This window comes from Aspergillus ambiguus (assembly GCF_047715705.1).
Source record: "Aspergillus ambiguus strain CBS 117.58 unplaced genomic scaffold BDV59scaffold_5, whole genome shotgun sequence".
Taxonomy (NCBI): Eukaryota; Fungi; Ascomycota; class Eurotiomycetes; order Eurotiales; family Aspergillaceae; genus Aspergillus; species Aspergillus ambiguus.
Window position 1 is genome coordinate 611,922 of NW_027395518.1, and position 18,466 is coordinate 630,387.

The following is an 18,466-nucleotide window of genomic DNA, read 5'->3' on the forward strand; positions in this document are numbered from 1 at the left end:
TCTGATACCCAGACAATGCTTTAATTGGTGGTATGTTACATCATTATAGTAAGATTTCCACTAGTCCATCTAAACCATAATTCTCCTGTTATATGTTGAGATTGATCATGAGGCTACATTGCCGGTGCCGAATTGGTCTTGCGAATAGGAGGTAAGCTAGTCCCAGCAATGTCCTATGCGGGAACCATTCGGACCCTTAAAAAGTATGGTGAGTATGTTCGACTTGCACTTGGATTTTCCATGGACAGCCTAACTAAGCATCCCTGTAACGAATGCGTTCTAGCCCGTTCCACATCAATACAAGCACGTTACGCTGCATATAACAAGTCCACATTGGGGAGCGAAGGAGCCTAGAACCTCAGCTACACACCACCTTGGCATAGATCATCATATGTTCTCTGAACCAGTCAATTGAAAAATATAGAAATGGGGATTCAAAGCATATTTTGAATTTTAGAACACTGGCCTTCAGTCGGAAGATGTTATCCAGACGCGTATTTAAACCTTATTAAACTTAAATATCTACTTTGACGGGGCCATCAAATCATACTATTATCTTTCAGTATACGACGCCTTGAATTGTTAACACTCAGTTAAAACTCAAGACGTTTCTTTATCATCTTCTTTTAAGATATCAGACCTGGAAATAATCGGTGGTATCTCTGCTATTATATCTATAATCGACACCTCAGTTAAGATCTATAACAGTACTCGGAAGGATATTAAGCTATATAAGATATTTAATACCGTTAGAAGGAAACTACCTCTTATCCTCAATACACTCAAGACATATAAGAGCAATCTAGAACCGAGCAAAGGTACTATATCCGAGGATACCTACAAAGCCTTAGAAAAGACTATCGACGTCTATAGAGAAAAAGCCGAAAAACTAAGAGAAATATTTAAGAAGACTATATCTGATAAAAAAGATACGTAGGAGAAACGATACTTTAAGATTATTCAGAGACTTAGTAAAGGAAATAAGGTCGAAGATCTCATAGTAGCTATTACTAAAGATGTCTAACTTATTATTAACGAACATGTAGTAAATTCCGCTATACCAGAGTAAAAAGCTATTCTTCCAAGAGATCGTCTTACAGATTTGCCCGGGTCAGCATCAAGCCATTTGTCTGAGCAATGGCACTCTCTGCTTCTCTCTCTATTCGATTCGCCAGCTCAGCACAAGTAGGGATGTCCTTGATCACTCCCATCGCAAGACCTGCGGACCACACTCCCGCATGAACGTCCCCAGTCTTGTACACATTCTGGCCACGTGCTCCTGCCATGAGATGGGCCACGTCACTGAATTCGTAGTCGAGCTTGGTCTTTTCAATCCGAGACACTTCAAGAGAGACTTCGTTCTATACGATATGAGCTAAAGTCTTACCGTCAGGGGCTCTTTCCTTACTTTCGCCAGTCTAGTGGTGTTACGAAGTCTGCCGAGCACAAGAACCGTGTCGTTTTCGTCCGATTGCACGATGTGCCGCTTTACGTTCTCATGGATAGGGGCTTCCACGGTACACATCCATCGGGTGCCCATGTTGATTCTGACGGTGGTTTAGTAAATGGCTCCCCTGTAGGTAAACGTTGTCTTACCCGCATGCGCCCATGAGAAGAGCTGCCGAAAGACCCTTCCCATTTGCGAACCCCCCTGATGCGATGAATGGAATCTTAAGTTCCTGTGCACATCGAGAAAGGAGAATCAGTGAGGAGAAACCGTCTGCTCGGATTAGTATCGACAGATATATTCCATCGCCTGTTCGAGAAACATACATTCGCCGCCATGTCCAGCACTGGCCAGCCATTAGTACCAGGTTTATGTACCTTCACTGGATTCAAAAGTACATACCATTCAATTCTGGACGAATTAGCTAAATTTTCGTCAAATACATACCACGGACTTCTATCGCACTTACCCATCAATCGAGATACAATCCACCCCACGGTCCTGAGCCTTAATGGCATGCTGCAGCGTCACACACTTGTGGATGACAATAACCCCATTATCCTTGAGATATTTCAAAATCGGGGCTGGGTTTCCTGCCGTTTCCACTACACGAATGCCTTCTTCCACAGCGACCTTTGCAAAACCGAGGTAGTCTGGGCTTTTGGCGGTGGGAAGCATGGTGATGTTGACACCAAACTGACATAACACGTTAATAAGCAGCCAGATCTCCAAGACGTTATGTACTTACAGGTTTAGAAGTCATTTGGCGACACCGACGGATTCTACGGTGAAATCGATGAGTGAGCAGGTGCTTGTTAATGGCAGTTTGTGCTTTGGACAAGGTTGCTCACTCCTTTCTCAGCCCTTCCGGGTCTGGATGAATCAAAGCAGTCTGTATACGTGTTAGAATATCACAGACCATATAGAAGGACCATGACAGTACCAGGAATCCAAACCCGCCGGCATTCGCGACCGCGCTCGTCATTTCTGAGCCCTCCGATGGTTACCAAAAGTTTGAACGGGACTCCTTCGCTGCGTACTAACCTGCATATCCCACCCACATCATGCCTACAGTACAGTTAGCTCTTGTTGGCGTGCCTGGATCTCTGTGATGGAGCCTGACCTCCTTGGACGATAGGGACCCGAACCCCGAGATTCTCTGTCAACCAAGTCTTGAACGGCATCTTATCGGTCTTTGTTTCGCAGTAATCGGTCTGCAGGCAAAAGGACAAGAAAACAAGTACGATTTGTTTTCAAATTCTGCCAGATTGCTATTTAAGATATTGTCTATCTTCAACTCTCGGCCGGCCTCTGGACCGAGGGGTAAGTTCCATACGAACGGCCCATAGCCGGGCCGAGGTCCCGTACGCCCACGACTTCCGAGTCATGGATCTAAACATGTAAGGAGTATATCTACCATTTAATCGGGTTGACCATGCATGGCAAAGGATGAAAAGAATCCAAAAGACAATAGAACAACTATGCGCTGTTGAGTAGTGATGATTCATGTTGAATTCGATGTATTTATTATGCATGGTTCCTATCGATTTTCGATAACGTGCTATTTAACTGACGCTCTTCATCGCGCTATGTAACAAGTTGTATAAAGCAACAACTCATGAACGACGTCTGCAACGTACTTGGAGTAATTCAATGGAAAGGGACGATAGCTTACCGTGTTCTCTCTTTCTTTTTGTGGTCGAAAGATATCGAGTCCTTGAAAGTCTGTCTGGCTGGACCGATGATATACGCCTCTCCAGTTTCTGGTTTGAACAAGACATTCTGGAACTCCTTTCGGCCAATGGTGATGCCATGAGTGTCAAGCACCAGCCCCAAGCCATGATCGAAGAGCGATCAGGACATCTTGGATGACGGCTCCACCGACCCACGCTATCGAACTGACCGCACAGCTCGGCCATCCACCGCCGAAGCTACTAAATTAGACAGGCTTAGACCCTTCCATGGGGCTGAGAAAAGTCTTGGCGACAACGGAATAAAGACACCCGGTCGCAATATTCAGGTCAGAATTGGGAAATTCCGGCCAGGTCCAAGGCGATGAGCCCCCAGCCAGGAGCAATTATGCAAGAGAGTGAGAATGCGTCGACATCCCGGGGCTCTCGTGGCTGATGAAGGAACGTGCGATGGATAGACGGAGAATTCAAATGAGACATCTTCTGCTTCGTTCCTACTCCGTAGGAGCTCCGCTGTTTAATTTAAGGCATGCATCATCCCATGGCGGAAATTCCCTGCAAACTGTCGCCTAGGATTCCGGTCAGTTGTGGCTTATTCCAAAATCAATAGAAGGCAGGGTTTATGTGCTTACCGGCGTCAGACTCATTCCTTCTGTTTTGGCCCCCAACGTCAGGGACTAATGTGATTTGTTATGTGAGCGAAGATCAGCGTCTACACTATGGCCAGTTGGGCGTTGGAGTGGACCCGAGTGTTGAATATCTTATACCTGCTAAGTATGCTCACGGGTCCTCTTTCCAATCATAGTAAGGTAGCATTGGGAAAGAGATTAGGGACCAAAATTCCCTTATGATCCCCTTCTTCCCCCATTCAAGCCATTTCGATATTTTGATACCCCAGAACGTTCGTTCGTTGATCTTGGTAACCATCCAAACATCCACATAAATATATTCCTCCTCCTAATTGAAGCAATGTCTATCGATTACGGTCCGCCCTATGGGTTCGCCCTCCGCCGCATGGGCGGCTGTCTCGACAGCGAATCGAAATGTTATGCAACTTGGGGTGGATATTGGGGATGCTGTCCTGGGGACGCTGTGTGCCCCGGAGCTGAGAAATACATACCGAATAACATTTGTTGTCCTAGTAGCGCCAACTGCACTAACCAGCTACTGGAACAACCGCACTGTGCAAACACAACATGGAACATGTTTTATTTCCAGGCGTATTTTTGCTGTGAACCGGGACAGTACGGCTTCTGGACCAGCGAGGACATCAACTGGGGAAACTTTGGCTGTTCAGACTCGCTCCCCAACAATCCAAACTACACCACATTAAATCCGACTAAGCAAGGTCAGTCATCAACACCAGATGATGCACATTACTTGAAGCTGACAAAATACATCCAGGCTCGGAATCCGGCTCTGCTATCGCAAGTACCATACCCGCTACGTCTACAGCATCTTCCGCGACATCAACAGGCGGCCCTACGTCGACCAGCACATCCAACAACGATTCGTCCGAGGGCTCTACCAATACGGGGGCAATTGCAGGAGGGGTCGTAGGTGGCGTGGCAGGTGCTGCTTTGATCATTGCAGCTCTCTGGTTCTTCCTCCGTCGCCAACGATCAAAGGCCACAGCTGCCCCAGCCATGGCATCTGGACCTTTCCATCCGACTGGCTCCGTGCCATCGCAGAGTGTCTCGGACTCAACCGGATACAGTGGCGTCAAGGTTGGGGAACTGGAGGTGGGGCATAGACCATCAGAACTAGTCGGTTCGGACCCAAAATCGGCCTCTCACGAATTGCCGTCATAGTACTGCAGTGCATGTTGCTCTTCTGGGAAAGCCACTGTTGTCTATGAAGGATAACGACTTGAGACTGTATATTTGCTCTTCTGCGGGATTTCTGTGAGGAACAGTTGAACTTCATATCCGGATTCCCTTCTGCTTTGTATATATTTCACTTTATTTTTATACACCTCATAGTATTGGCTGAGACACCCTCGCAATGACACACTTATAATGAAGCAGATTCTTGGGTCCTTAGACGGAAACAAATGTACAAATATTGCGTATCACCGGACATGATGGGAGTTACTAAAAGCCAACATGCTTATTCTGGATTCTTGGGATGTGCAATGCTGCATTGCGATTAGTTTCTCAAGATCAAGTTGAACACAGCCACCAAGTGGAAGGGGCTGAAAGAGATTTGCGACCACCATAAGGGCCCAATAATTTCGATCAATTCAGGCGGCTTAAACAAACGATTGCTCACTAAGAGGCGCCTGATGATAAATGCTTAACTTCATGATCAACGCTGTCTCCCTTGCGAATCATATCTCAGGTAATCAATTATCGCAACGTTGCATGCCCTACCGCAGCATTTAAGGAAATAGGTATAGTGCCTCGTGCTTTACCGGGGAATAAGGCGAGTAAGTTCGGAAAGGTTCTCGCAGTCGATTTATCTGTGATCATGTAATATATTCCCCGACGGCTATACAACCTCCATGCACAACCAATCCATCAAATCTCCCCAAAGGACAAGGACTGGATGATGAAAATTCGTTGAACCACTCCTTCTGAGTATGTGCAGTTGACTAGCGTTCTTGGTGTGAAGGCACGCGAGTTCAACAAGAATTACTTCGAGCCCCTCGGTTGTAGTCTTTCCCTCGGAATCCTGTTGGAAGCTCCAGAAATGATGTGGCGTGCCTCTGGTTAGGAAATGGCTCTGGGATCACTATTTATAAAACTCCACAGGACATTCACCGGCATGCACGATTGGAACAATTTTTGTAGTTTGTACGCAAACTCGAGGTAGATGTCGGATGATTCTAGCGAATGCTTTCACTTCACATGGAGGTGAGTTCGACTCGTAGGTTAGATCAGATTTTGCTACCCGGCTGAACTTAATTATTTATAGGACAGTTTCGGTTGTGAACTCGTGTGCTAGCGTCGAAGGTCTATGATTTCCATGGCTCGGAGGTGGATGTCCATATATCTCTAGCCCTAGGACCAAATCATGCATGACCATCAACGAAGGCCAGACCTCCTGTACGTATCCAAGAATAAGTATAATATATGTATATATTGATAGCTTAAATCAATTGGCAGTCCTTTACACATAGTTTTCACATTCAAATGACATTATCTAGTCTTTAGGGTATGACGTCGAAAACTCCGTACTAATGAATGATAAACCGAAATGAAATAAGCATGATGCTTCCATTAATCCTGTCTTAAATCATAAATCGTTGCTCATGTATCATTCTGGGTATCACATCTCAGGTCCTGCTGGGAAGTCGCTGCGTAACTGGTTGGTTGTCGAAGTCTTGATCAACAGGGTAACTGACGATCACGACCGTCAGAAGGGAAGAAGTTCTAGACAATATAGTAACCGGAAAACTCACAAGAGGTTAATCTATCGCTGTTGAGAATCCCACGAAAGCCGTTCTTCTGGCGGAGTGTAACGCGGCAGCATGGCTCCGTGACATGGCTGTTCCCATTCAAACTCGGTTTGCCTCGTTAGCCCCAGCATCTTTTCCTGGACAGCGCGCTGCAGTCTGGAGCTTCTCTCAAGCTCTTCCCGCGGAGAAAGGAAATGGGGAAGGCCGTTCCAATCGACAACAACGGCACCGCTGACATCGTTGTAGCCCGGAAGCGCGCTCACTTCGCTCGTTGAGTCAAGCATTTTTTCGTTGCTTACTGGTACGACCAGAGTTTCTTGATGCGGGAGTTTATAGCCTATATCTCGAAAGGTGTCCGTGGGAGGATCGATATCTTTCCAAGTGAACGCCGGCTCTTGGGAGAAATCGCTGGGATCAGGCTCAATTTGTGCCTGGGGTTCTGCTTGGGCAGTAGCGTTGCGTATGTTCTGTCGCAGCGGAATGCGGGTGGACCGGGTTTCCTGATACTTTTGAAGAGACTTAATCCTGGCCGCAGCAAGGTTCCTTTTTGCTTGTGATGATGCAGAGCGACGCGGTCTTCGGATACAGAGGAACGACATTCTGCGGGAAAGCAGGGCGGTCCGCCGAGCAAAGGCTTATATATATGGGATATTTTGTACGACAGAGGTTAAAAATAGATACTTGAAATGACTCAAAACACGGACAAGAGAGAAAGACTTCCTTTTTATCATAATTTGTCGGGCGGCGCCGTCCTCTTGTCAGGATCGACGGCTCCATTCGTGGACTTTATCCCAGATATGCTTCACTCCCTGTCGAATCTAATCGTCGATCCACGACGCCAAGAATGTGAGAGAGCACATTGGGCGGTAAGAGGTGCCGTGGGACGTTTCAAGTGTAAAGCTTGACATTTTCGGTAGTTACACGTGGACAAGTAACGCTAGTTGGCCATACCGATGTGAGGGCGACTCGATTTGCTGCCCAGGCAACCTGGGAGATCCCTGAGTGCCTAACCAAGTATCCTAGATGTACTAATCTGTAGACGCAGTCCACTTCCCCATGGAAGTCAGGCGATCGGATGTTGCATCGTGCACGGTTCACCGATTGGTATGATAGGTCAGCTGCTAACGGTGCTGCATCAAGGCCTGCAGAATTCTGTCATTGTACATTCGGAAATCTAACACCCGTTGAGCGAGAGTCTCTCACCGCTCATACGAGCGCAGCGATGGACATGAGTCATCTTACCCATCTGAGTAAGACTATACTGCGTAGGTGCTGTGGCGATCGGAAATTCAGGATCTATCAGTATTTCCCATCCAGGGCCCCATCTGGTTCGAGACCCAGAATCCAGTAATCCGTTGAGTTATGAACGAAAAAGAAAGCAGGATACGCTGCAAAGAGAGCCGGTGTGTAGGAGATCCTACTGGGGATCCTGTTAGCTGTACATTGGGCTAATCCCGCATCTCGGAGAAAGTAAACTTGTAACACTTACCAAATGGCCTTTACATATTTCAACAAATTGTAAGGGCATTCGAAATATTGACACGCTCAATGACACAATAGATTATCTTCTAACGTCTAGGGTTGTGTAAGTTGAAACTGTGCCAGGTAGTCAACGGCTGCTAGGGGCACCAAACCTATAGCAGGACAAAGATCCTTGCATCGTTAAGGCTAACTGTCAGAATTTTCTTCATTCCAGAGTTCTTTTAATGATTGGATAGATTGAGACACATCCCAACCTGTCTTTGTCTCCATATCTCGCAGCAGAGTTACTGCAGCGCTTTGATCTAGCTTGTGGCGAAGAACCCAGCCCCCTGAATAAATGTTAGCTAGATAGGAAGACATTAAATAGGGACGACATCAGCCCAACTGATAACGCAAGATGCGCCTCTGAGCGGCCAAGGAAGGGTGGCGAAGGAGTTGGCATGACTTACAAGCTACTAGACTGTGACGTGCAGTGAACAACGTATTTTCGGCCTTTGGATTTGACTTTGCCAGACCAAGTACAGCAAGTAAGTGTTTGTGCACAATTTTCTGTCAATCAAGCCAGTCATATTAGAATATTCCTTGCTTCAAAGTATACCTGCCTTTTTTGTGTTACCTCAATGTTTCTCGAGTTCCTAAAAGTTGCATATGTAAGTGAGGGGGTCGGAGACTGAGTAAAGGCGAGAACGATTTTTGCTATATGGTAATATTGGATACCGACCACTGAGCTTGTAAGTAAATACCGACGTGAGAGCTTGGAGGTGAGAACAAACCATGAACCGGCAGTAACATCCATATTTCCGGAAACCTTTGGCGTAACTCCTTGCCTCGTGGCACAAACCGGATTGGATTGAATCCATTCGGCTTCATAATATTCCAATGTTCAATCTCCTCGTCTACATTGCGCAACACAACAGTTTGCATCCTTTCGTCATATTTGAATGCAAATTTGAGAACTTTGGCCAATAGGAACACCATTCTGTTAGCCCAGGCATAGTCATCTGTTCTGTTAAAGACATCTGAAGCGCTGAAACTCTGGAGGTCGGTCCGCAAGGGCTTTTGTGAAGTGAGGGATATCTGAATATCTTCGCGAAGGCACAGCCACGCAGCTGCCTCTCCTAAGCCTCCTGAAGACCCAACGTGGGACATGGTATTCAGAATGCGAGTTGTTCCTGTAAGATGGAATTGATTATCTTCCCCTATGACGTGTTAGTTGGACGAAGTTTGTCATACAGATGTTTCGGAAAAGCATACAATCCATTTCCTCCAACTGCCGAAGTATGGCGACAGCAGCCAGCACAACATCGTTGATCCTATCTTCGGACCCAGAAAGAACCGGGATAAGTAGTTGAAGACAGCGGTTATGATAGTGCAGTGCTTCTGCCGCGTTCGTATTTATTTGTCGATCAAGGTGTCTCGAAGAAAAAGCGAATATCGCAAACCGTAATACCGGCTCTGACATAGCTCTTGATGGGACGTAGACCCCGAAATGCTGATGAGGGTCCGTTGCATCGGCCTTAAGATGTTGTTAGGCCTTTATTACTGTGACTGACTGAGTTTTATGAGTGTCGACCTACCCACAAGGCCATATTTTCCACAAAATTGCGCATGAGAATAGCCTCTCTTTCGCTCAATTGAGACTCTAATCGGGAGCTGTGTGCAGATTCTGTACATCCAGATGCGAACGGGATCTCCTCTGTAGTGCCGCTAATATCTGAACTAAAATAAGATGGCAGATTTTGGGGGTACTGCACATCTGGCCTTGCTCCATTAGTCTGTTCCTGGGCCGGGAGAAGTCGTGGTAGGTTGGTTAAAGGAACGTCTGTATTTCCAATGCCGTGACAATCATTCGGTGTACGAATTCCAACTCTGAGATGATTTAGAGTGCCATTCCCTCCAGTCTGGTCCTTCGCACTGATATTATTGTACAGACGTTCAATCTCGTGGGTTTCGTCGTGGATTTGGACAGTGTAATACGTGAGCTTGGTCCTCAATAATGCTCAGAGAGACGGGTACTCACTTGGCCCTACTATTAGCTGTGATTTACCCACCTGGGAAAATGTCTTGATCTCTTCATCATCCCACTCCATCACACTGCGGAACCTGACATTAAAGCTCCTGTGACAATGCTCCCCTGCTAGTTTACAAGCAGCACATGATGGGCGAGACAGGTCACCTAAGTTACCTATAAGCAGTATAAACTTATATTGCCCCAGAATACATACACTTCAGGTGACGGGCTATTGCTCATCTCTGATCAGCTTTCTTGTGCACTCTGAAGGGTGTTACACTCACCCCTACATCTCTGGCTGTGATGGTGGTTAGTGATATGACGAAGGTTCTCCGAAATTACTAGTGATACGGGGAGCAACTTACCATCCAGTGGCAATGCGACTTCGTCTTTTCCCGATTGTAGTCATGAAGTTGCAGGCCTCCAAAGTCGAGGCAACTTTGGAAGGTCGGAAAGAGTTGCCGCGGATCGTGGGGCGATTAAGAGGGAACCCCACAAGGCCTACCCCGCTCGCATAGGAGGAAGGAGTGTGTTGTGATAGAATACTTGCTAAAGGATCCAATGAAATATAATAAAAAGCAGTTCTAGATGAGCAACATGAGAGGGACCTCGTGGGGGTTGCAGTTTTGATGTCGACAGCGGGAGTGTCAACCCCACACCGGCCTGGGTTGTCTACTCTTTCCCAATCCAGCGAATGGCCCCGTCCCATCCAATGAACGTGTTCCGCTGCAAATCGAGGCAACTCTTTCCACTGCGGGGTTCATCCTGTGTGTCAACTGTCAGCAACTCTATCCGTCTTTTATACTTCAACACCCACATAGAGATACGACTACAGGCGAGGAGAATTGCCCTGCATTGCCTCCTTCAGATTGACAGAGGGGATTTTTGCGCTCTTGAAATCGGTGGAATGGATCCAAAACATATAAACCCCTCTGGTAACCCAGGATTCGACATATTCAGCCAGACTGCTCACTGTTTATTCCTGATCAAATCCAGTATTAATTCTTGAAGTCTTTATTCTGTCTGAGTTGTTCTTTATTTAAAACGCCATTCTTCAAAATGTCCGTGCAAAAGCTCAAGGTCGGCATGGCCGGCTTAGGTCGCGTTGGGAAAATTCATGCCAACAATTTCCTGCATCAGACCCCCCGTGCTGAGCTGGTGGCTGCCTTCAGCCCTGACCCAAAAGAAATTGTCTGGGGCAGACAGTATTTGGAACCGTACGGTGTAACTCTGTATGACGACTACGAGAAGATGTTGAATCATCCTGGCCTCCAAGCTGTCGCTATCGGCACAGCAACATCTGTGCACGCTGAAGAGACTATGAAGGCCATTGATCGTGACCTTCATGTCCTATGCGAGAAACCGTTATCTACAAATGTGGAAGTTGTATGGCCATTTCCTCCCTAACTGTATAAATTATTCGCCGTTCAATTGCTAAACTTTTGCCAGTGCAAAGCTGTCGTTCAGAAGGCAAAGGCTAAGCCCCATCTGAAAGTTATGTGTGGCTTTTCTAGAAGATTTGACGACTCATACCGTGATGTCTATGACAAGATCAATCAAGGGCTGATCGGTCGGCCGTCCATTGTCAGAAGTCAGACGTGTGACAAGTTGGACCCCTCGGGATTCTATGTTGCCTACGCTGCATGGTCAGGTGGTGTCTTCGTTGATATGTCAGTTCACGATATCGATCTTACTCTCTGGTTTTTTGGTGATGATGCAATCCCCAAGAGTATTTCGGCCCATGGGATCACTGCGGTACAGCCGGAGTTGAAGAAGTACAAAGATTACGACAATGCCGTTGGTATTGTGGAGTTCCACAACGGAAAGATTGCCTACTATTATTGCTCTCGCATGATGCCACATGGCCAGGAAGATACTACTGAGGTCATTGGTACGGAAGGCAAATTGTCGGTCAACATCAATCCCCAACACAACTTTGTCAACTTCTACCACCCCGGCGGTATCACTCGAGAAGTTCCAGGCAATTTTATCGGCCGCTTTGGAGCTGCATTTGTCAAAGAAGCCAATGAGTTTACTGCTTCTTGCCTAGACAATACGCCTCTTCCCATTAAGTTGGCAAACGCAGCCAAAGCTGTCGAAATCGGTTCCTACCTCCAGGAGGCCTTGGTGACCGGGAAGCAAATCCATTTCGACGAGGTGGGTCGGAGAATTGAGAAGGCTAGCCTATAGAGCAATTCTTGTCTGTTGTAGAAACAATGCATTTGTTTTATAACTCTTATTTTAGTAAGTATATTTTCTCTTTCTCACGTAGATATGCAGTCTATAGCAACCCCTTTTGAGGGAAGCGTCCCCGCTGGCTAAACGCTTTATCAATTTCCCCCTCTGTATCATATCCATAGCACCACATCTGCGTTGCTGGATCGCTCCACTGGTTCGGACTATGAGAGAAAGGAATACCTTTAGTCTCCGGCAGCATCGCCTGGTCACGGGCCTGCTGTAATGGACCATCAGGAAAATGCCAGAGCTGTCCATTGAGCAGACTAGCCTCCTGCATTTGGCAAGCACGCTGGATCCGAACCTTCTCATAAACAAGAAGGGAATTGGCAATATCTGATGGAGCTTGTATCTTTGCTAGAGCTCTGGCCAGCGCGACTCCATCCTCAACCGCCATTGCAGCGCCTATTGCCATTATCAGCTTTATACTAAAGTAGACTATTTCCTCAGCACTAATCGTTACCTTGTGACATATACGGAAGCATGCTATGAGCAGCGTCCCCAATGATTATGATCTTTCCAGAAGCCCACCGAGACAATGGTGCACCACTAAGAAGAGGCCATTTTATGGTACTTTGGATGAGCCCGATGATCTTTGTGAGTCTAAAGACTGTCAGCCATGCATGTAGAAAGTATCCGAATTTGGATAGTTAGCTAACCTGGGATCCCACCCCTCAAACTCGACCCTCATGTCACGTAGGGCGGTTGATTGGTTCCACGTAGCTGGGTCTGTGTCATCGGGATGAGACAGGACCATATTGAAGGATTTCCCAGCGCCGATAGTGTATGTCATAACATGACGTTTCTCTCCAATCCTGTGTGGGTTTCTATGGTTGATATCCGTTGAAGCATAGTAATGATGAATGAAACTTACCAGATATTCAACGATGGCTTTTCGAGAAGCCAGGACATATCGGGATCAGACTTCATTTTTTCCACATCTACCGTGGCTCTGTAGGCTGCAAACCCTGGTCTCTCGAGTGGTTTCTCAATTCCACGGTGAAGCTTAGCCCTAGCAATTGACTTGATACCTGTTGTACCAAGTTAATACCTCCGTGTGTAATATACGCCCTTTGGCCTACCATCTGCGGCAACAATTAGGTCCGCTTTGTAGATTGACCCATCAGCAAGTTTGATGCTGGGCGTTCGGGGATTGTAGTCGACAACTCTAGAGGCCAATTTGACTTTAACACCAGCATCAATCGCTCGTTTATGCATGGCAGAATGAAAGTGTGCTCGGTGGACGACATAGTACGGGGCATCAAATGTCTTGCGAAATTCAGGGATCAACTTGGTATAACCAATAGTCTCGCCAGTTGCCCATCTCCTGAAAGAAATAGACCCAGGCTCCGTCACATATGGTTGCAGATATGGTCCAAGACCAAGTTTCAACAGAAGCCTGGCTGAATTTGGTGGAATCTGAATGCCTGCGCCAACCTGCGTGGGGATAATCAGCGTAACGTCCACTACACTAAATTATGTTGAACAGCAACCATACCTCGCCTAATTGATCAGTTTGCTCAAAAATGGTCACATTGTGCCCGCTCTGCTGTAGGGCAACAGCTGTTGCCAATCCTCCTAGCCCTGCTCCCACCACTATTATATCTAGTTTGATCTTTGTTGCGGTAGGTTGGGAGACACTATTTCCCCTGAGTGCCTTTAGAAATTCCAAGCAATTGCTTGGATATGTAGGGCTCTATCAAAATAGTAAGTTATGTACTTTCATACGAAGCCAAAGTAGTAGCAAACCTTCGGGGTATCTGCAGCCTCACACATGGTCACGCTCCAGTTTGGGTTTCCAGCTTGATCGGCAATTTTTTTGCTGTTGAAAGATAATATACACAAGAGAATATCAACCCATAACTTTCTTGGTACCGCAGGAGGCGAAATGGCGTATAAATGTGACGTTTTCATCGGAATATCCTTGCCGCGATGCATACTGTTGTGTATCCGACCTCTCCCCGGTGTCTCGGCTATTTCGGGACGAGGCATACTCTACAGCATATATTATGGCTGGTTTTATTTGGAACAAACTACTCTACGAGAAATCATCATTTGACCTGCCTAAGGATTTAGCACTTACATTATGACAGTCAACATAACCGATACTCATGACACCGCGGAGAAGTTGCTTGTCGATGTTGAGAAGAGCAACACTTTGCCTCTGTGGATGCAAATGGCGCGCTTGAATCCCCCAGAGCCAAACCCCGCTTGTATTCCATTCCTTTGGAAATATAAAGCCATACGACCCAACTTGTTGCGAGCTGGAAATCTCATAACAGAGAAACAAGCTGAGCGCCGCGTGCTTATGTTGATCAACCCTGCACGAGGTATGTGATTTCCCTTCTATTCTTCTTCTTCTTCTTCTCCTTCTTCTCCAGAAAACCATATAGCATCACTGCTTATTCAAGTAGATGCACCTTATACAACAGACACTCTCTATGCAGGCCTCCAACTGGTTATGCCCAATGAGACGGCCCCAGCTCACCGCCACACTGCCTTCGCTATGCGCTTTATCATCGAGGGGAACGGTGGCTTCACAGCTGTCCACGGAAAACGAATCCAGATGCAGCAAGGAGACGTTATACTCACTCCCACCTGGAACTATCATGACCATGGAAAGGACGGGTCTGGGCCGATGATTTGGCTGGACGGATTGGATCTTCCAAACTTCCGCCACTTCCCGGTGCACTTCGTTGAGCATTTTAAAGACCCCCGCTATCCTGCAGAAGATATTGATACAAGCATTTCCCCTATTGTCTTCCCCTGGAAGGTGATGAAGGAAAAGCTGGATAGTGCAGTTGGGAAGTGGGCTACCCAACGTTATCTGAGGGCCGATGGTGGCGAAGGTAGGTTATCCTGTCTTTTACAGGAAATCCTTGATATTAATACATGGATCATAGTGAGTCGGGTCCTGGGAGGATGTGCAGAACGGTTGGACGGAGATAGTTCTTCGCCGGTTCGCCGCGAGACAACATCGGCCGTCTACCATGTGATTGCCGGTAGTGGTTACTCAATTATCGGAGATCATAAGCTCACATGGGAGAAGGGAGACACGTTCTGCGTCCCATCCTGGTACAAGTACGAGCATCATGCTGAGAGTGGAGAGACGGTTTACTTGTATCGCTTTGATGACAAGCCCATGATTGAGGCGCTCGGGTTCTATCGGACTCAAGAAATGGATGTGGAGAACTTAGTAGCTGATTAGACCAGTTACTTCAAATTTGGACTACTCTATTGAGCATTGGAATGATGTTCGTTGTGGTATCTGTCAGAAAAAGCCGAGGCGTATGGATGTAGTATGATACAGAACCCTAGACTGATGCCTGAATAAAGGGGCAAAAATCATTTCCGGTCTTTCCCCGGACTTCCCGACAACACCCCGGATTTCTCCCTCCTCCCAACTCTTCCCCGGCCCAACGACACACCCAGCTGAGGCCAGGCTGGACAGAGTACAGTAATACCTTCTTCGGTATCCTTGCGTTAAACACGTATGATGGACGACCAGCCCACCAGCACCCGTTCTCCCCGAGACGCGCCCGTTGTGAAACGTCGGCGTGTGGCTTTAGCTTGTGATTCATGCAGAGCCCGTAAATCAAGGGTAATTCAATAGCCTCATGACCAAATTTCAATATACAGTATAATGCTGAGTTAGCTAGTGTGACGGTGCCCGCCCAAAATGCTCATTATGCGGTGATCTGGGGTTCGAGTGCGTCTATACTCCTCCTAGTACATCTACAAACATCATCGTCCAGAAAGAGTAGGTCTTCTCCATTTGCGCCACTCCATTGCTAATTGGACGATACTGATGACAATTCTCAGCTATCTACAAGATCTTGAAGGTAGGGTCAAAAGTCTGGAGAACTCCTTATCTACTGTCAGAGACAACCTCAGCGGTCTGTCTTCCCGAGTCGAACAGGGCTATGAGCCCAAAAATATTACGGCAAGGGTGGAAGCCCCAAGGCCTGAATCCATACCCGACCTTGCAGGAACGGAAGACTCTGTGGATGGCATGGGAACAGTCAGACTAGCCGAGGAAGAGGATTCTGGGTTTTTCGGTATACCCATTTTCTTTTTTTGCTGCACGCGTTGCTAACAACAGTAGGGCCTTCGTCAAATGTGGCATTTCTACGCCACTTGACACGAGGAATTATCAACTCTGGAAAGGTTCATGGTACCCTATCTGCTTCTGTGTCAGATACTGGAGCCTGTGAGGGCGGCTTCGTAAATGCTTCGCGCCCTCCGAGTCCGCCAGCAAGGCATGAGAACCGGCAGTTCAAACGCAACAGGGAGAGCATATTCACGCTTCCTCCGCACAAGGAAATGCTGGATCTCATCAACACTTTTTTCTCAGATACGGGACTTCTTTTTCCCTATATACACCCGTCAACATTTCTCGAGAATTACCATCAGATGGTGCGAGAAAACTTCAAAAGAGTTCGACGGACGTGGCTTGGGCTCTTGAACATGATACTGGCAATGTCAACAATTACTAGAGCTCCAGGACGCACTGATGCTGGTACTCGCATTTCTGAGTCAGATGTCTTCTACCAGCGTGGGCTCGGGCTATGTGGAAGTGAGATTTTGCGAGGAACAACTCTTGAAGTTGGTAGGTCTTCTTTTCTCGCCTTGAATATGTTTATCTACCTCTCTGATGTGACTTGCAGTTCAGTACCTCCTTTTGATGGGACAATATCTTCAGGGTACTCAAAAATCCGTGCAGGCGTGGACAGTTCACGGGTTAGCCGTGAAAGCTGCTCTACAGTTGGGCCTCCACTCCCGTGCAGCATCTAAAGCTTTCTCTTCTCTAGAGCAAGAAATCAGGAAGCGTACTTGGTATGGCTGTGTCGTTTTAGACAGGTACTTGCTTCTTGGGCGTGTAGTGTGGTTAATCAGCACTGACATAGCAGTAGGACATTGAGCATGACCTTTGGCCGACCGAGTGCAATTCCGGATAACTATGTGAAGCTGGACCTGCCAGCTATGAATGGCTCCATGGACACATCTTCTATGCGGGATAATGATACTTCATCACTTTCCATCGCTTTTTTCAACTCTACAATGTAAGCTCGTCGCGAAATCTCAGATAATGCTATTAGCTCACCAAGCAGAACACTATATAAGCAAATGTGGAATATCATAGATATTCTATACGGGCAGAACCTTGGATGTGATGCTCTATTGTCAGTAAGCGAGATTGTCGCCCATGTGTTCTCCGTGGAACAGCATCTATTCTCTTGGGAAAAGTGCCTTCCCGATTCCTTGCGTCTAGTCAGCCCCGCAAGCATTAGAGAGGTCATTCAAGAACCCACAAACGACTTCCAGTCTTTATCCTGGAAGTTCCGGGTTATACTAACACTTCGCTATTTGAATCTCCGCGTGCTACTGCACCGCCCCGTTCTTGTAAGATTCATTGACGCTTGTGGCGGTTTTCAACCTGATCCACAGGAACTCAAGTTGCTTCAACAAATCGGCCTGAACAGCATGCAAATATGCGCAGACTCTGCAATGGAAATTATCGATATTGTTTATGAGGTAGTCCAAGAGTCAGAACGGGGCCAGAACCTGCTTGGGGCCTGGTGGTTCTCGCTTTATTACAGTATGTCATCAGCAAACATCGTATGTATTGGAGGAACGCTAACTTGTACACTGCAGCGTTCAATTCCGCTCTGGTGATACTCAGTACACTCTGGGTCAGCCGTGAGGAGAATATTACAGGGAAACCTATGGACTCTCTAGTGAACAAATCCAGACCATACCCATGTCGTGCGATTACCGCTCTGCTCAAGCTTGACAGTGGGAACCGCATGATCGACCGATGCCGTGTTTACCTTGAACAGTTCACCAACACGTTGAATATCCAAGGTTTGTATCTTCATTCCTCATTAATGGACAGTCATAGTACTAATTAGCTTGCCATATTTTAGGCGAAGGATATATGGATGCAAATTCTATGTCTGCACAGCAATTTGGATACCCGTGTGACGGAACTGTAGCACAACCTACCGACTTTGACTTTTCTCCTCTTGGAATGGAGTTTGGCGAATTTATGGTGGACGGTGACCTCCTGGCTTTAGTAAATCGACCGGAACCCTTGGGCACGACTGGGTTCACCTCCAACCTGACATAGGATGTTCTTGTGCCGACAGACAAATGTGATACTTCTTTCAATAATGCACTGTACAATCTTGCCAGTCCAT

At 46.9% G+C, this 18,466-nt stretch overlaps 7 protein-coding genes across 7 annotated transcripts; 4 read left to right on the forward strand and 3 right to left on the reverse strand.

The window, feature by feature from the left end:
- Nucleotides 1-994: 994 nt before the first annotated feature.
- BDV59DRAFT_172284 (NAD(P)H-dependent flavin oxidoreductase) lies at nt 995-2,752 on the reverse strand. Its single transcript, XM_073688694.1, has 11 exons — nt 2,571-2,752; nt 2,492-2,515; nt 2,391-2,434; nt 2,299-2,339; nt 2,196-2,229; nt 1,917-2,143; nt 1,850-1,858; nt 1,774-1,793; nt 1,597-1,720; nt 1,409-1,547; nt 995-1,361 (listed from the first exon to the last, which is right to left on the reverse strand). Exons 1-11 carry the CDS (start codon nt 2,629-2,631, stop codon nt 1,095-1,097), a joined length of 990 nt encoding a protein of 329 aa, XP_073550960.1. The 5' UTR covers nt 2,632-2,752; the 3' UTR covers nt 995-1,094.
- Nucleotides 2,753-4,025: 1,273 nt separating this feature from the next.
- Nucleotides 4,026-5,162, forward strand: BDV59DRAFT_129816 (uncharacterized protein). Its single transcript, XM_073686953.1, has 2 exons — nt 4,026-4,486; nt 4,543-5,162. The coding sequence occupies exons 1-2, from the start codon at nt 4,108-4,110 to the stop codon at nt 4,947-4,949; spliced, it is 786 nt and encodes a 261-aa protein (XP_073550961.1). The 5' UTR covers nt 4,026-4,107; the 3' UTR covers nt 4,950-5,162.
- Nucleotides 5,163-8,241: 3,079 nt separating this feature from the next.
- Nucleotides 8,242-10,637, reverse strand: BDV59DRAFT_129828 (uncharacterized protein). Its single transcript, XM_073686954.1, has 9 exons — nt 10,397-10,637; nt 10,316-10,329; nt 10,246-10,260; nt 10,041-10,196; nt 9,598-9,986; nt 9,275-9,536; nt 8,794-9,219; nt 8,470-8,743; nt 8,242-8,349 (listed from the first exon to the last, which is right to left on the reverse strand). The coding sequence occupies exons 1-8, from the start codon at nt 10,438-10,440 to the stop codon at nt 8,586-8,588; spliced, it is 1,464 nt and encodes a 487-aa protein (XP_073550962.1). The 5' UTR covers nt 10,441-10,637; the 3' UTR covers nt 8,242-8,349; nt 8,470-8,585.
- A 453-nt stretch (nt 10,638-11,090) lies between these two features.
- On the forward strand, nt 11,091-12,221 carry BDV59DRAFT_210797 (putative NAD binding Rossmann fold oxidoreductase; the record flags this gene model as incomplete). The annotated part of the gene is made up of 2 exons (XM_073695671.1): nt 11,091-11,417; nt 11,481-12,221. 2 exons carry the CDS (start codon nt 11,091-11,093, stop codon nt 12,219-12,221), a joined length of 1,068 nt encoding a protein of 355 aa, XP_073550963.1.
- A 91-nt stretch (nt 12,222-12,312) lies between these two features.
- On the reverse strand, nt 12,313-14,042 carry BDV59DRAFT_210798 (putative salicylate hydroxylase; the record flags this gene model as incomplete). The annotated part of the gene is made up of 7 exons (XM_073695672.1): nt 12,313-12,671; nt 12,730-12,869; nt 12,926-13,081; nt 13,141-13,297; nt 13,349-13,703; nt 13,765-13,962; nt 14,016-14,042. 7 exons carry the CDS (start codon nt 14,040-14,042, stop codon nt 12,313-12,315), a joined length of 1,392 nt encoding a protein of 463 aa, XP_073550964.1.
- Nucleotides 14,043-14,772: 730 nt separating this feature from the next.
- Nucleotides 14,773-15,474, forward strand: BDV59DRAFT_199409 (RmlC-like cupin domain-containing protein; the record flags this gene model as incomplete). The annotated part of the gene is made up of 2 exons (XM_073693362.1): nt 14,773-15,115; nt 15,170-15,474. 2 exons carry the CDS (start codon nt 14,773-14,775, stop codon nt 15,472-15,474), a joined length of 648 nt encoding a protein of 215 aa, XP_073550965.1.
- A 209-nt stretch (nt 15,475-15,683) lies between these two features.
- Nucleotides 15,684-18,447, forward strand: BDV59DRAFT_210801 (transcription factor domain-containing protein). Its single transcript, XM_073695673.1, has 9 exons — nt 15,684-15,867; nt 15,926-16,026; nt 16,089-16,324; nt 16,372-16,875; nt 16,934-17,126; nt 17,180-17,329; nt 17,378-17,865; nt 17,922-18,131; nt 18,194-18,447. Exons 1-9 carry the CDS (start codon nt 15,760-15,762, stop codon nt 18,394-18,396), a joined length of 2,193 nt encoding a protein of 730 aa, XP_073550966.1. The 5' UTR covers nt 15,684-15,759; the 3' UTR covers nt 18,397-18,447.
- The last annotated feature ends 19 nt before the right edge of the window (nt 18,448-18,466 follow it).